Here is a 17,275-nt window from a genome sequence, read left to right on the forward strand (position 1 = left end):
GAACAGCTGACTCATTTGAAAAGACCCTGATGCTGGGAAAGACTGAAGGCAGGAGGAGAAGAGGATGAGATGGTTGGTTGGCATCACTGACTCAATGGACAAAGGTCTGGGTGGACTCTGAGAGTTGGTGATGGACAGGGAGGCCTGGTGTGCTGTGGTTCATGGGGTCACAAGGAGTCGGACACGACTGAACTACTGAACTGAACATGATACTTATTTCTGGTATCTACAAGAATTAGTTCCAAGACCCTTTCTGGATTTCAAGTCCCTTATATAAAATGGAGCTATTATTTCATATAACCTATGCAAATCCTTCCACTTGGTTTATTCATCTCTAAATTATTCATAATACCTAATACCCAGTTCAATGCTCAAAAATAGTACCAAGAATGTAACAAGTTCAAGTTTTGTTTTTTCAAACTTTCTGGAATTATTTTTCTAATGTATTTTTGATCTGAAGTTGGCTGAATACAAATATGCAAAACACACAAGCACTGAGGGCTGACTGCACGAACAGGGCAAGGTTAATTAGCTTTCAAATAAAATCTGATACATGTTACAACACAGAAGAACCTAGATGATACTATGCTAAGTGAAATAAGTAATTCAAAATGACAAAAGCTATACAAATCTATTCATATGACATATCCACAAGACACATATACAGAGACGGAGAGCAGAACAGAGGCTACCAGGGATTGGGTTAGAGGAGACTGAGGGGCTACTGCTTAACAGTGAAACATTTTCCACTAAGAGTGATGAAAGATTCCAAATAATGCAACACTGATCTATACACAGTGCAAATACAGTAAACTCTACACTTAAAAAGTAATCTACAGAAGTGTGACTATTTCACCAAGACTTATAGCTAATATAGCATGATTCTTTCCAGAGACAAGTTTTAAATGTAAGAATATATTCTTATCTTCAACATGCAAATCAACGAATTTTAAAAAGATTTAGGCATATTAACATGAATGTCCTTTTGAGGTTACTGGCTTGAGAACTAAAAGGTGAGTCTGACTAGGAAGACTTTTGTTTTCAGTAGTCTACTTCAAACCCTGTAAGCTTACTCAAAATGTTAATATTAAGAAAAATAACCAGGATTACTCAAGAAAATATCCAGTGAAAGAGCTGCCCTATAAAAAAATTGAAAAAAGGAGTCATTCAGACTGAAAGAAAAAGACAGTAATCAGAAGTCATATCAAGAAATAAAGCAAACTGATATAATTAACCTATCAGGTACATTTAAAAGAGTCAGTACTACTATATTTTTGATTTACAAGTAATCTTCTGGTTTCTACATAAAGTACCAACAAAAAAAGAATACATGTTTGTCAATGGGTGTGTGCATGCATGCTGGATGCATGTTAAGCCATCTCCACTGTGGCAAGTCTTTGCAGCCCCATGGACAGTATGTAGCCCACCAGGCTCCTCTGCTCAGGGGATTCTCCAGGCAAGAATACTGGAGTGGGTTGCGATGACCTCATCCAGGGGATCTTCCTAACGCATGGAGGAAACCCACATCTCTTTTGTCTCCTGCATTAGCAGGCAGGTTCTTGAGCAATAGTGCAAGGTGGGAAGCCCCCTCTAAAAGAAATCAGTTCAGTTCAGTTCAGCTGCTCAGTCATGTCCCATTCTTTGCAACACCATGAACCGCAGCACGGCAGGTGTCCCTGTCCATCACCAACTCCCAGAGTAAAGAAATCAGGTCTCCTTTAATGTTTTGTTTGTTTTGCTTTCTCTCTGTGCTGAGTCTTCACAGCATACCGAGTCTAAATATGTAATTTGTGACAGTAACAAAAATCAGTGAGAGTAGAGAACAAATCAGTAGAGAAGAAAAATATTTGCTATTGAAGCCATGGTTTTATTACTTTAACTAGACTGCTAAAAATTTAGAATGTTAAATAAAGCCTAAGGAAACGAGGAATATAAGAACTTGAAGACAAGTATCCTCAACACCCAGATCTGTTTTGGTTCACAATCTGTTAAGATCCAGGCTGAGTAGTGGACAAGCAAGCTAAGCTCCAACTATATTTACAGCTGTTTTCCATCACTCCCATCTGCCTCCTGCTTGAAGAACTCAACACACGTAACACATTTGAATCATCCTGAAACCCCATCACACCCACAAGCCATCTGTCAGTGGAAACTTGTCTTCCATGAAACTTCTCATGCCAAAAAGGTTAGGAAATATTGCTCTATATAATATGAGAAAACAAACAACAAAAGGATAGAGGTAAGCTGTCCATTATCAGAGTAATTACCTTAAATATATTAATTGTGCAATCAATGTCAGTTGGCAAAATGTAGAATAGCCAATTCCAGTACACTGTTCACAAAAGACACAGGCTAGACACAGACACAGACCCTGATGCTGGGAGATCCTGAATGCAGGAGAAGGGGACCATAGAGGATGAAATGGTTAGATGGTTGGTATCCCTGACTCAACGGATGCAAGTTTGAGCAAGCTCCAAGAAATGGTAAAGGACGGGGAAGTCTGGTGTGCTAAGTCTATGAGGTCACAAAGAGTCAGACATGGACAGCGACTGCTGTCAATATCAACAGCTGAAGAGTATTCTTCCTGCAAGAATATTCAGAATTATATGCACTGGTATCTGATTGCAAGATGAATTGGTCGCTTAGGACACAAGAAAGGAACTTTACAATGTACACATTCATGTCTTTTTATTCTACAGTAAAACTAATCAAAAAGGAAAGGTATTGTAGAAATGTAAAAAATTCAAAAATTTCTGTTTCTTAAACTCTTTAGAGGCTACTTAGAATCATCCAGTAATATGACCTCTTAGTCCATGCAATTTTCATAAAATGTTTTATATTTCTTAAATTTTGATCTCCATGACCAATACTGGGATAGTAACTAATCTCGTCAAGAGTTAACTTTTTGAATAAAACTAGGGTAACTTATTATTTTGAAAGGAAATTATTTCATCTGTATATTAAAACTTCTTTTGGTGTAACTTTATGCAATGATTGTCATTTATTTTGCTAAAATACTTTTTAAACAGTATATATATTATCCTACTTTTGTACACTTTTGTACTTCTTTCTCCCTCTTAACACGCATATGAAAAAAATTCAATAATTTTTCCAATTTTTTGGCAGCACTACATCACTGTGGTATTTTATTTACTCGCCCGTGCATCAAAACTGTGACCTCAAAACTGCAGCTGAAGTAGACCACTGGACCACAAAGGAATTTAATTTTTTGAAGAATCAAGGTTTTGTTTCATTAGCCGATAATTAAAGAATTATCAAGCTCATTAATGGTAGCACATAAAAAGAAAAATATAATAGGACTAAGTGAAAGAGGAATAATGAAATCTTCTTACTTATAAGAGACAATGTAATCAAAACCAAAAGAGGTAATACCAAATATTCTGCTAACATCTTTAAAATGATAAAAAAGGCATTGATGTGAATCTTAAGTGGGCAAGGAAAAACACAGTATTATAATTATTAGGAGGTATGACTGTATATAACATTAAGAGTCAATTTTACAAATAACAAAAAATTTGTTAGCAAGACTAATAACCATCAACAGGAAATAAATTTCACAAAATTGAGGAGAAGGGTGTCCAACACTGTATATATCTTGGCTTTCTTTTAATCTTTGACGTTTCAAGCTATATATCATATCAAAAGTGAAACCGGTTATGTCTCTTAAATATCTTCTAATTTACAGAACTGCCTGTTTCCCTCAACCCCCTTCCCCCACTTAAAGTCTTAATAAACTACTGAACAATCTAAGTGTTTTATCCTGTCCTTTACTCATTTGAATATTTCTCCATTGTTCCCTCTTCTTTAAGCAGTTCACAGAAATAAACAGCTGACTTCAGTTTCCTTTTTCACAAGAAATAACTACAAATGGTGTTTCTGTAACTTTACTACTAACTTTTACATTTTTAAAAATTTCCTTCTCTTAACATAGATGTTAAAATAAAACCATGGGTTCTAAAATCTGCACAACTATAAGGCCTTACAATTGATTTTTCTTTCTTACAATACACGTGCCTGATGTGAGCTTCAACTTGTATGAAATACCCAGAGTATAGCTAGCTAATCTGAATAAATACATTGCCAACTATGTGACTAGATAAAGAACGAGACTGTATGCTGTGTCCCACTCCCAACTACTGTAATAGAGATTATAGTTGATTTAGACAATTTATCTTTTGGGCCACTTGTTTTTCTCTTCCTGAGCTTTAACTTCCTGGTGATACAGTTTTAAATGTACCAAAACAAACTGAATTTTTGAAAATTTTCATCAATTCCAATAGAAGTAGTACTCAGGTTTTTTCTATCTTCTTATGATCTTACCTGTGTGCCTAAAGAGAAACCTGTGATCATAGGAAGTACAAGAAGGGTAAGTCCAACCACAAGAGTTGTACTGATAGACTCAGTCCAGTATGTAACATTATAAGCTTAGAGATGCAAACTGTATTAATTTCTATTTAAACATGCTACTTCCATCATCTTCATGTAAATAAACATTTGTTAAGATGTCTAACGATTTGAGTTTTTTTCATGTGAGAACAGACATATACTCAAATAAATTACAGCATAGTCTATACATTGCTTCATCTTCCTCTATTCACTTAAAGAGTATGTATGATATTTTCCCAAAGGATACACAGAAATAAATATTCTTCATTCCATTAATATACAAATGGATTGTACTAGTTAGTACAAAATGTACCATATTTTATTCAACTTCTTTCTAGGTACTAGACACCTGAGTTATTTTGATATCTCTCAGTAAAGTACTTGATCTCATTGACTGGTTTTATTTTCTGCATAATATATATCACATTGCATGTTTATTGTCACCTTTCCCACAAGAAAATAAGTTTCTGTTTTTATAGGTGGCCTAGAACTACTGACATATCAAAAGTAACAAATTAGATAAATTAATGAATACACAGTTAAGAACAACAAAAAAAAGAATTTAAAAAATTTACCCCTTTAAAAAATACTAATATATCCCAAAATTTAACCATAAATTTAAAGAAAGGTACTCCAGCTTCCTCATAGAGGGATACTTATTCAACAAAGGGAGAGAGAAACACAACAAAGAAGAGTATAACAAAGTACCCACCTTTCCCTTTAGTGCACTGGTGAAGCACACAACATTACTACTGTCATGGAAACACATATCTCATCAAATACATCCCAAGTATGTGGGTAAATCACAAAAATTACTATAATATTGATAAAGGGTGAAATGAGATTCCCAGGTAGCTCAGTGGTAAAGAATCCGCCTGTGAATGTAGGAGATGCGGGTTCAATCCATGGGTGGGGAAGATCCCCTGATGAAGAAAACGGCAACCCACTCCAGCCTTCTTGCCTGGGAAATAATCCCATGGCCAGAGGAGCCTAGTGGACTACAGTTCAGGGTATCTTAAAGGGCAGCACACAACTTAGTGACTAAACAACAACAAAATCAAACAAGGCCTTGTAACACAAGAAACCATTTATAGATCATACTGTTCTGTGCTGTGCACAGTCATGTCCAACTCTTTTCAATCCCCTGGACTGTAACCTCCAGATGCCTCTGTCCACAGTGATTCCTCAGGAAGAGGTAGCTGTGCCCCTCTCCAGAAGATCTTCCCAACCCAGAAACTGAACCCATGTCTTCTGCATTTCATGTGGATTCTTCACTGTCTGAGCTACCAGGGAAGCCTGGATACTGGAGTAAGTAGCCTAGCCTCTCTCCAGGGGCTCTTCTAAACCCAGGAACAGAATGGCTCTCCTGCATTGCAGGCACATTCTTTTAACAGCTGATCTACTAGGGAAGCCTACAGATCACACCACTGCCTCATTTATGATGATCTATTCTCAACCTAAGAATGTGCCAGTGATAAGAAGCTGTAATAAGCTCAGAAGTTAAAATGATCTCTGCAAATTTTCATACATGTAATCTGGCATTCAGTAAATAATTCAAAACAAATTGGAAAGAATTAAGTAAAGATAACGGAGAGAAAAATTAAGCAAAAACAAAAGCAACATAAATTTCAGATATCAGAAGTATCAAACACTGACTTTCACATAATGAGTATTTAATATGTTCAAGACAATAAATGATGGATAACTTCAGCCTACAATCAGTAACCATGTGAAAATGCATCAGAAATTTTAAGGAAAAAAGGGAATAATAAAAATTAAGAACCTAATGGTGATTTAACTACAGATCTGATACAGAAAATGAGAAGATTAATGATCTGGAAAATAAATCGGAAAACACAGATGAAGGGAGAGGACAAAAAGGTAGAAAATACAGAGAAAAACAGAAAAGGCAATGAAATTCATACAATGTAAACATGAGGTGCTTAAAGGAAGAAAGACAACTGAATAAAAGTAGTTTTAGAAGAAGTGATCTCCAATATAACATAAAAGGACAACAAAGTACAGATTCAAAAATTCACAAAAATAATAATTTTCACCTAGGTGAAAATGATAAAGCATTAGATGATCATGGTACCAAAATTGCAGGAAACAAAGAAAAATTTTAAGTAATCAGCAAAAAAAAAAAAAAAAAAAAGAAGAAGAAGAAAGAAAGAAAAAAAAAAAACAACTAAAACTCAAGGTATAAGTGCACATAACCTTTTAAGAATCAACAATGTAATCACAAGACCTGAAGAAAAAATAAAAGCTGACAACAATGGAACATAAATTTCAAAGTGGGAAAGAAAATAAATTCTATACTCATTGAAAACATTCATCAAAAGAAAAAAAGATTCATTGTTGAAAATCAGGCACACAAACATACAAAATCACATCTCGTACTATTATTCATACTTCTTTAAGAACTGGTTTGATGAACTTTTTAAATTAAAATGTTAAAATGAATATAGGAAAATCTAAAGTCTTCATAACTTATCACACTATGCCCCCAAACAAAAGACATATTTCTAATTAAAATATGGATCATTAACCAAGACTGATGATATGATAGTCTAAAAGCAAACTAAAAACATTCCAACTAAAATAAATAATAAAGGTGTAAACAACAAACTTAAGATGGAGATTAATATAGAAAGTATAATTTGAAAACCCACTATTGCCTACATTAGTCAACATATTATATAACTATAGGTCAAAGAAATCAATAAATCACAAATGAAATTAGAAAATATTCTGAAATAACAAGTGAATAACACTGTAAACTTTTAGAAAAACAAAAAAATAATTCACATGGTTTTTCAAACTAGAAATCAATCACATATGTAGGTTAAAAATTAATAAAAGACAACACTGACTAAATTAAATCCAAAGTAAGGAATAAGAAAAGAACAGTAATTAACAAAACATAAAGCAATCATATAATAAATGCATATAAAAATTATTACATTTGAAAGACCTTGCCAAGACTGATCAGTAAAAAACAGCAGGTGTTCACCACAGATCTTGACAGCTTGCAAGGAAATATTATGGGTCAATTTAAGCCAACAGTCTTCAGATGAAACAGAAAAAATTTTCTTGCCCAAAATACAGCTGAATCAAAATACAAAAATCTAGAACTCTTCCCAAAAGTAATCACAAATACTTTTCAAAAGTATCCATAACCAAAACTTTTAACCATGAAAAATCTAGTCCCAAGTGACTTAGCCATTAAAATTTTCCAAATATTAAGAAACATAATAACACTCTTTAACACAAACTCTTCAGAGAATAAAAAAAAATGCTAAAATTTCCAAAGAACAGTGACTAATTTTAACCTTCAATTTAATTAATTCTGACAAATTAATCTTTAAAAAAAAGACTCAAATGGAAAGTTTAATAAGTTCAGTGATTGCTGGGGTTTAAAACTTCCCCCTTCACTAAAAACTGCAATGCAACTAAGGTAAATTTAACATCTATAAGTGTCAAACAGTCATAATACTATGGTTTTGTGGAAGACACCAAAATGTACAATGCTCAAGATCCCTTATATAAAATAGTCTAGTAGAGTTGGCCATGAGTATACTCAGGTCCTGTGGTAAGAAACCTGCAGAATTGTTGGGTCAGCGATAGACTGAATATAACTAAAATCACTTCCCCTACTTCAAAGAGGTAAGGGGGAAAAAAGTAATAACAATAATAATAAAAGCTATAAAGTAAACAAACACTTAGATTGGCAGATTCATCAGAAACAGATAATAGAAAGGTGTCTTTCCTTTATACATGTATTATAAAATAGAAGTTACAGATTAGAAGGTTATCTAACCTTCAGGGTTTATCAATTCTAATTCAGAAAATATGGAAACTTAGGGTATGCTTTTAAGGGGTAAGGTAATATGTATAGGGTACAGAAATCCGATGTCAGTTTTTTAAAGATCCCCGTAACAGCTACTATAAGCAGGGTCTGAGAACATGACACTTAAAATGATCTCAAACTATCTTACTATGTTCATTTATAATACGCATAAAAAAAGATATAAGCAGCTTTCCTTGTTTGGTATAAAGTTGCATAGTACATACTCTTACCCCATTATTTTACATTTGAACTAGAAACAAAAGATCAGACCTCACAAATATTCACAATATATCAAGTGTTTTCCCTCCTAGAAAAGCTGTTAACTTTACACTGAAACTCACATCTGAAATCAAATCTAAAATGTTTTACTATATATACTAGGTAGTAGTAGTATGCTAGCAACTTTCTGCTTTCAGATCCCAGACTATGAATTTATATGATAGTATAGTTATTAACTGAACAACCTAACAAAATATGTCACATACAAAATATTATAAAGTTAAACTGAAACAATTTTTAAAGCCTATAGAGAAGAAATGATACTAACATTAAGGGTGACTATACTTTGTATTGGAGAAGGCAATGGCACCCCACTCCAGTACTCTTGCCTGGAAAATTCCATGGATGGAGGAGCCTGGTGGGCTGCAGTCCATGGGGTCGCTAGAGAGTCAGACACGACTGAGCGACTTCACTTTCACTTTTCACTTTCATGCACTGGAGAAGGAAATGGCAACCCACTCCAGTGTTCTTGCCTGGAGAACCTCAGGGATGGGGGAGCCTGGTGGGCTGCCGTCTATGGGGTCACACAGAGTTGGACACGACTGAAGCGATGCAGCAGCAGCATACTTTGTGTTGCGCTTCCCCAGTGGCTTAGTGGTAAAGAATCTGCCTGCAATGAATAGACCTGGGATTGACGCTTGGGTGGAGAAAATCCCCTGGAGAAGGAAATGGCCATGTATTCCAAGATTCTGCCTGGAGAACCCCATGGACAGGGGAGCCTGGCAAGTGACAGTTCACGGAGTCACAAACAGCTGGACACAACTGAGTAACTAAAACTTTCATTTTTTCCATACTTTGTGTTACAAAGTACGATGTTTCAAAGACACTTCAGTATTAGAGAAAACCAGAAGCAATTATTCTAAGACAAAAACTTATTTCAAATATTCAAAAATATTCTAGAAAAATATACATATTAACATCAGGATAGCAGAACACTTCTTAAGTCATTTCAAATTAAGCAGATGACTGAAATTTAGAGGCAAATCACATTAAATGACAGTTTGCAGTGAAAGCAAAAGAGTGTTCTAGAAATTTTAAAAATCACAGTGAGTTGAAAGTTGTTACAAAAAATAGAAACATATTGAATACAACCTTTAATTCCTTCATGCTTCTTGTTTGGTTTTATCACTAAGCAAAATTTCAAACACATTTAATGAGTATATGAATATATTTAAAATATTAAATATATTCAGGAACATATACCCCAAACTGAATTAAATTAACTGCTATTTATTTCATTTAAAAAAGAAAGCATAAAACACAAAATTGTTTTATATAACTCATGTCACTTAAAGCATGGATGAGGATTTTATTTTTGTTTTTGATGAATTAAAACACTTACCTGGGTTTCATACAAGTGGGCAATATGAAACTGAACTACAAAAGATCATGGAAAAGGATTAATTACAATACAACTGCATTTACAATAATGAATGAAAACAGATATTATAAAATTTGAAATATTAAAAATGTAAAAAAAATAGATTGCAACTTAGAAGAGTAACTTTTGTTTTTAATGTACAAAAAATCATGAGCATGCTAAGAAAATATAATTGTCATTAAATAAAAATTAATTTATTTTTAATTCTATGAAAATATCAAAATATACAAAGTTAATAAGTATACTAAAATTAAATCAGCAATAGTAAGTAGATATAACTTTTGCAAAAAAAAACCTTTTAAAATATATATATCCTAAAACATATGAAAAAATGTTCACCTTAAAACACAGTAAAGTTATTATTTAATAGACACTTTTTTAACATACTCAAGTTTTCTAACCATTATAGTTTTTTCCTTTATAGTTTTCTTCCCTATATTTAAACCTTTTTTTTAAAGATTAGCACCGTATTAGTAGAGAAAAACATACAATAAACTCCTATTTTTTGTATCTTCAGATTTAGGTGAGTTTTTATTTGAGGAAGGAAAAAAAAGCCTTTCCACCTAAAAAGCAAAATTATACAGTACGTATGTCTGAAAAAATTTTATGATAGAACACATCTGCTTCTTTTTGGTTTAAGCTCTTTCTGATGCTCTGTTTGCAATTACCAGAATATAATAGATTCAATGAAAATCAAAATTATCAACAAAACAAAATTAGAATTACAGCTAAATTCCAGCAATTTGAATATTAAAAGGTTTATCTGTCAGTAACAAATCTTTCTTGTTATGCTATAAGTAGAAGAAACTTTCATAATTTTAGAGAACATAAATATGGATTACTTTCAAGAAAAAGCTTCCAGCAATCATGAAATTCTCATTAAGTAACAAAATGTTTCTTTTGTTCTTCCCTCTCTTCTCACCCCAACTTTCTCTATCACTTTCTCTCAGTTAACAGCAGGAAGATTATATACCCTTTAGGAAGCATTAAAAAAAAAAACAAAAAAAACAAACACCAATTCTTAAGTTCAGCACTTAAAAATTCTGATTCAGTGAGACTCAGGTTGAAGGCCTGGAAAATTGTCTCTTTAATAAATTTCCTTGCTTTCAAAAAACTTCTCGATATCCAGGTTATTCAATACTACATTCAATATACATAATTTCCTATATAGAACTGAAAAATTATCTTAAAATATTCTAATTAACCCTAAAATCAAATAACTTATGGATACAAAGTCGCTGACCTATGTTAGTGGTTACATGTTGTTATAAGCTAACAAAACATCCATAGGAGAGAATGAAAATATGTTTAGAGAAGAAAATACTATCACAATAATTAAACAACCAAATACAATTTATAAAATTTTAGAAGCTTCACATACAGAAATAATCTCTTTATATAACAGGTTAAGTAATTTTCTTTGTCCTCACTGTCATTTCCCAATATAAGGTCAAATTCAGTTAATAAAAATTTCATCCCATTCCATTATTTAAGGGAATGTAAAATAGGTAAAAATAAGGAGAAAGGTAACCTATATGCCATTTTCCTCATCTTTCTATCTATCTAATAAGATAACAAAAAAGAAAAGATCATCCAACTGGCAGAGTAAAGCCTTATGAACATCCTACCAATTGAGTCTCAGGTCCTGAGTATCTGGCCTCATAATCCCATGAGGTGCTAATGTCATATCTCATAAAGGGAAAAATCTCTCACTTCATTCTTAAACATAATTTGGAAAAGGAGTATAAATACTTAACCAGGAAAATACATGACATGAAAATTTTCTAATACATATACTAAAACAATGATAACATGCTAAAAAGTCTTAAAATTTAAACTTTATTACAAGAATTATTTTCAGAATGTTAAGAATATATACTATCCTGAAGGATAATAATCTAATGAAAGTTTTATATCACCTAATTGTTCTCAAAAGTATTGACTAGATACATGCATCTTTCCAGTTTGAAAAACAAAATGAATTAACATTAAAAAAATTATAAACCTGTACTTTATTCATAAACAAAAACACAATTGCCAGTTTGTTTTTTCTTTAAAACTTTACTTTAAATGCTTTGATCATCCTAATTTCATAAGCACAGGCTAATAAACACTTTGATCATCCTAATTTCATAAGCACAGGCTAAGAGAGTCAAAGAATAATAATGGCCTGTGGAATACATAAAGTCTCAAAGAAATTAAAAGAAAAAAGAAACAATTTACAGGTTAAAAACAGACACGACAAGATAATAATGCTTTATTATACTGAGCATTTAAATATCAGTCATTATAGTGAGCATGAAGTAAATACTCATTATATGTTACTGTTCTGTGAGTATTTTTATTCTCTGAGTATGAAAACAGAACAGTGACTATTTTAATATTCACAGAACATTTTTATACTTATCAAAAATTATTCTGATCAACTATCTTAAATTGTCTGAATCAGGTTTGTGCTCTCCCATTCTTGTTTTCAATAACCAAAATGAACAAAGGATATTTGAAAAGGTATTCAAATTCATAATATGAAATGTCTCATGGATATGCTATTCCTCAAAAAGAGAAAAAAACTAATATACTTACTTTCAACACTGGATAAAGTACAGGGATTAGAGTCAATCAAAGCTAACTGAAAATGCTGTAAGAAAAAGTAAAGATATTAGTGAACTAAATTTAGAAATGCATAAAGTCAACATTTATATTTAGACTTTATCATTGTGACATGTGGCATGAAATCATGTTATTTATATAATTAAAATATAATAGCTAACAAAAAACAACTATTCCTCACAATCTGTTGTGGAAATAATGTGTTTTCAAGTTATTTCTATGGGAAGTTTTTCTGGGGGAAAAACTGTCTTTACCAATGTATCTTATATCTATGTTTATTACAAAAAAGAAAGAAATTTCAGTACAGAGTAATGATAAAAAGTCAGTTACAGAAATATTTAAGTGAGATTTGTTTCAGGTCAGTATATTAAAAAACTATGAAATCCATCGGTATCTTTTAAAACATCAATGGTTACCTTAAAATGAACTGTGGACTTTTGAAATGAAAAAATACTATCAGAAATCTCTTAAAGAATAAGTCATATAGGTTTTTATTCATTCTTCACTATCACTGTACTTCAAGACATTGGAAAGCTATAATCCACACTGAAATTCATCTGGAAAATATAGTTGTCCTTTAAAAAGGTACGGATCATTCATGAAACATTAAACTACTCTACTTCTTATTGAATAAGGCTATGTACAGTGCAAATAAATATATATCTAGAAAATCATATTAGATGTATACTAATACATGTAAAGCAGAACAGGTACATAAAAGAAACATTACTTTAAAATTAATTACTAACTAGTATTAATTAATACAATAGTAAATGTAAAACATTTTAATACTTTATATGTCAAATACATATATACAACTCACATGTATTTGTCTACAGAGTTTTGACTTAAAACATGAATAACATTAAAACATGAAAATACTAGCTGTGATTAAAACACTGAGTAACTAATGATCTGTATTAATTATCAATATAAATGTCAGGGTTATACTAACTACTTAAGATACCACAGGCAAATGAATTTTTTTAAGTTAAATGAGAAAGAAGAGACCCCAACCAACCATTCTACAAATTATTCTCAGAAATACACAATTTTCAGACCCTTCCTTAATTTTTCAATAATCAACTGTAATAAGATTAAATAACCAAAGAATAAATTATTTTAAAAGTCAACATAAAATGCCTTTCCTTTATATAATTTGTAAATCTAAAACTGTGATAGCCATACTAAAATTTTAAACACCAGGATGGACATATAATCTAAAAAATATCTTCTTTGTGAAAAGCATTCTTCATCAGGAAGTTTTAGGACCACATTTCTTCAGAGTATCAAGGTGGACTCATCCAAAGGACATAGCTAAGCTTCTTCAGCAAGCTATAATTAACAACCAAATTGTCTGTTACCTGATACTGTGTCAAAAGATTGGTTATAAAAAGAATCATTTGGAAGAACACTGTAGGTGGTACAAGCAGCCTGTTATGCTCATACACCTTTAATAGCACAACTTTTTCAACAAATGGTAGTTCTGAAATAGTTACATGGAAAAGAATGAAGGCAGACTGATATCTTACAGGTAAACATGAAGAACTAAAACTATAAAGCTCTGAGAAGTGTGAAAATGGTGCTGGTGGATCCCAAAGGCACAGGCAACAATAAAAACAGACTGCTGCTAAGTTGCTTCAATCGTGTCCGACTCTGTGCAACCCCATAGATGGCAGCCCACCACACTCCCCCGTTGTTGGGCTTTTCCAGGCAAGAACACTGGAGTGGGCTGCCATTTCCTTCTCTAACGCATGAAAGTGAAAAGTGAAAGTGAAGTCACTCAGTCATGTCCAACTCTTTTCGACCTCATGGACTGAAGCCCACCAGGCTCCTCTGTCCATGGGATTTTCCAGGCAAGAGTACTGGAGTGGGGTGCCATTGCCTTCTCCGAAAAACAGACTAGGATTCTTAAAAATTAAAAACTTTTGTACATCAAAGAAAACTATTACTAGGAGAAAACATCTTAAATCATAGCTTTCATAAGGGATTGATACCCAGATTACAGAAAGACACCAACTCAACAAGAAAAATCAAAGAATGCAATTCAAACCTGGGCAAAGGACTTTGGTGTACACTTCTCAAAAGAAGGCAAATGGTCAACTGCAGAAGGAAAGATCCAAATTAAAAAAAAATAAGATAAGATCAATTCATTTCCATTTGGATGGTTATTTAGGATGGTTATTATCTTTATGAATAATGGAAAAGAGGCTTCAGTAAGATGTAGAGAGATTCTATGACCCCAGTGCACTGCTGATGAGAATGTAAAATGTGCACTCAGTGTGAAAACTATAAAAATCCTCACAAAGTTAAATATACAATTCATACATCAGACTCCTAATTACATTTTTAAAAGAACTGAAAAAAGAGAGTCAAACAAACACTTTTACGTCAACAGTCACAGTAACATTATTCACAACTTTCCAAAAAATGGAAAAACCGAAAAGTCCATCAACAGATGAATGGATGAAAACCCTGTGATACACACATGAAATAGAACATTATGTGCCATAAAAAAGAAAGTCTATACATTCAAGAACACAAATGAACCCTAGCAACATTAAGCTTACTGAAAAGAACCAGACATAATACTGTCTGATTCCACTTACATCAGGTAACCAAAACTGTCAAGTTCACAGAGTTACAAAGTAGACCAGAAGAGAATCAGAAGCTGAGGGGAAGGAAATTATTATTTAACACGTATGGAAGTTTCTGTAAGAGACACTAATAATTTTGGGAAATGAATACTGATGGTGGTTATACAACACTGTAAACATAATTAGCGTCACTAAATTGTACATTTGAAATGAAGTTGATGGCTTCCTGGGTAAAGCACCTGTGTGCCAATGTAGAAGATGTGGGTTCTATCTCTGGAAAAGTGCACGTGCCGTGAAGCAACTAAACTCATGCGTCACAACTAGAGCCTTTGCTCTATAGCCCAAGAACTGCAGCTACTGAAGCTTGTGTGCTCTACAGCCTGAACTCCACAAGACAAGCTGCCACAGTGAAAATCTCATGCAACAACAGAGAGAGGCCACTGCTCAATGCAACTAGAGAAAAGCCTCTGTAGCAACAAAGACCCAGCACAGCCAGAACTATATTAATAAAACAGTATCAGTTCAGTTCAGTTCAGTCGCTCGGTCGTGTCCGATTCCTTCCGACCCCATGAATCTCAGCACGCCAGGCCTCCCTATTCCTCACTGTCTCCCGGAGTTCACTCAGACTCATGTCCATCGAGTCCGTGATGCCATCCAGCCATCTCATCCTCAGTCTTCCCCTTCTCCTCCTGCCCTCAATCCCTCCCAGCATTAGAGTCTTTTCCAATGAGTCAGATCTTCTCATGAGGTGGCCAAAGTACTGGAGTTTCAGCTTCAGCATCATTCCTTCCAAAGAAATCCCAGGGCCGACCGCCTTCAGAATGGACTGGTTGGATCTCCTTGCAGTCCAAGGGACTCTCAAGAGTCTTCTCCAACACCACAGTTCAAAAGCATCAATTCTTCAGCGCTCAGCCTTCTTCACAGTCCAACTCTCACATCCTACATGACCACTGAAAAAACCATAGCTTTGACTAGACGGACCTTAGTCAGCAAAGTAATGTCTCTGATTTTGAATATGCTATCTAGGTTGATCATAACTTTTCTTCCAAGTAGTAAGCGTCTTTTAACTTCATGGCTGCAGTCACCATCTGCAGTGATTTTGGAGTCCCAAAAAATAAAGTCTGACACTCTTTCCACTGTTTCCCCATCTACTTCCCATGAAGTGATGGGACCGGATGCCATGATCTTCGTTTTCGGAATGTTGAGCTTTAAGCCAACTTTTTTGCTCTCCTCTTTCACTTTCATCAAGAGGCTTTTTAGCTCCTCTTCACAATATAGTTCAATGTATTTTTAAACACATAAAATATTTTAGCACAATAAAATAATTTAAAAACAAAACTGGAGAAAATTTAGGCTAGCATGTAGACCATTTTTAAAATTTATTTAAAACATATGCTGAAATGTATTAATTTATTAAGATGCATGTGGCCCTTATACAGTAAATGCATTATTTCTTCTATGCTCAGTTGCTCAATTGTGTCTGACTCTTTGAGACCCCATGGACTATAGCCTGCCAAGCTCATCAGTCTGTGGGACTCTCCAGACAGGAACACTGGAGTGGTCTTTCATTTCCTTCTCCGTATTTCTTCTATAAACATAGTCAAAAGTGTAAAAAACAATGCAGAGTAGACAACACTACAAAAAAAAAAAAGAAAAAGAAAGAAAGAAAGTTTTGACCTTAATCAATGCCCAATCTTGGTTGTGGTAAGATATAGTTATATAAGATACTATCTCTCAGTAAAATCATTTGATGGGTATATGTCACCTCTCTGTACCATTTTTTAAATTCAAATATTTTTATAGTAGATGCTTTACAATGTTGTGTTAGTTTTATGAGTGTAGCAAAGTGACTCAGTTATACCTATACACACATCCATTCTTTTTTAGATTCCTTTCTTACATATGTCATCACAAAGTACTGAGCACAGTTTCCTTATTAATTATTCTTGTTAATTACCTATTTTATATATCAGTTCAGTTCAGTCATTCAGTTGTGTCCAGCTCCTTGCAACCCAATGGACTGCAGGCCTCCCTGTCCATCACCAACTCCTGGAATTTACTCAAACTCATGTTTATTGAGTCAGTGATGCCATCCAACTATCTAATCCTCTGTTGTTCCCTTCTCCTCCTGCCTTCAATCTTTCCCAGCAT

General features: G+C 33.5%; 1 protein-coding gene across 3 annotated transcripts in view; it reads right to left on the reverse strand.

The window, feature by feature from the left end:
- LOC120860170 (lysine-specific demethylase 6A-like) overlaps positions 1–17,275 on the reverse strand; it is a 175,251-nt gene that overhangs the window by 73,257 nt on the left and 84,719 nt on the right. For all 3 annotated transcript variants that reach the window (XM_040235963.1, XM_040235962.1, XM_040235964.1), the window contains exons 7-8: positions 12,501–12,555; positions 9,879–9,913 (exon numbers count right to left, since the gene is read on the reverse strand). In XM_040235963.1, coding sequence (XP_040091897.1) covers positions 9,879–9,913; positions 12,501–12,555 — 90 coding nt within the window. The remainder of the gene's footprint in view (positions 1–9,878; positions 9,914–12,500; positions 12,556–17,275) is intronic.

Source organism: Oryx dammah, unplaced genomic scaffold (assembly GCF_014754425.2).
Source record: "Oryx dammah isolate SB20612 unplaced genomic scaffold, SCBI_Odam_1.1 HiC_scaffold_11032, whole genome shotgun sequence".
In the NCBI taxonomy this organism is placed as follows: Eukaryota; Metazoa; Chordata; class Mammalia; order Artiodactyla; family Bovidae; genus Oryx; species Oryx dammah.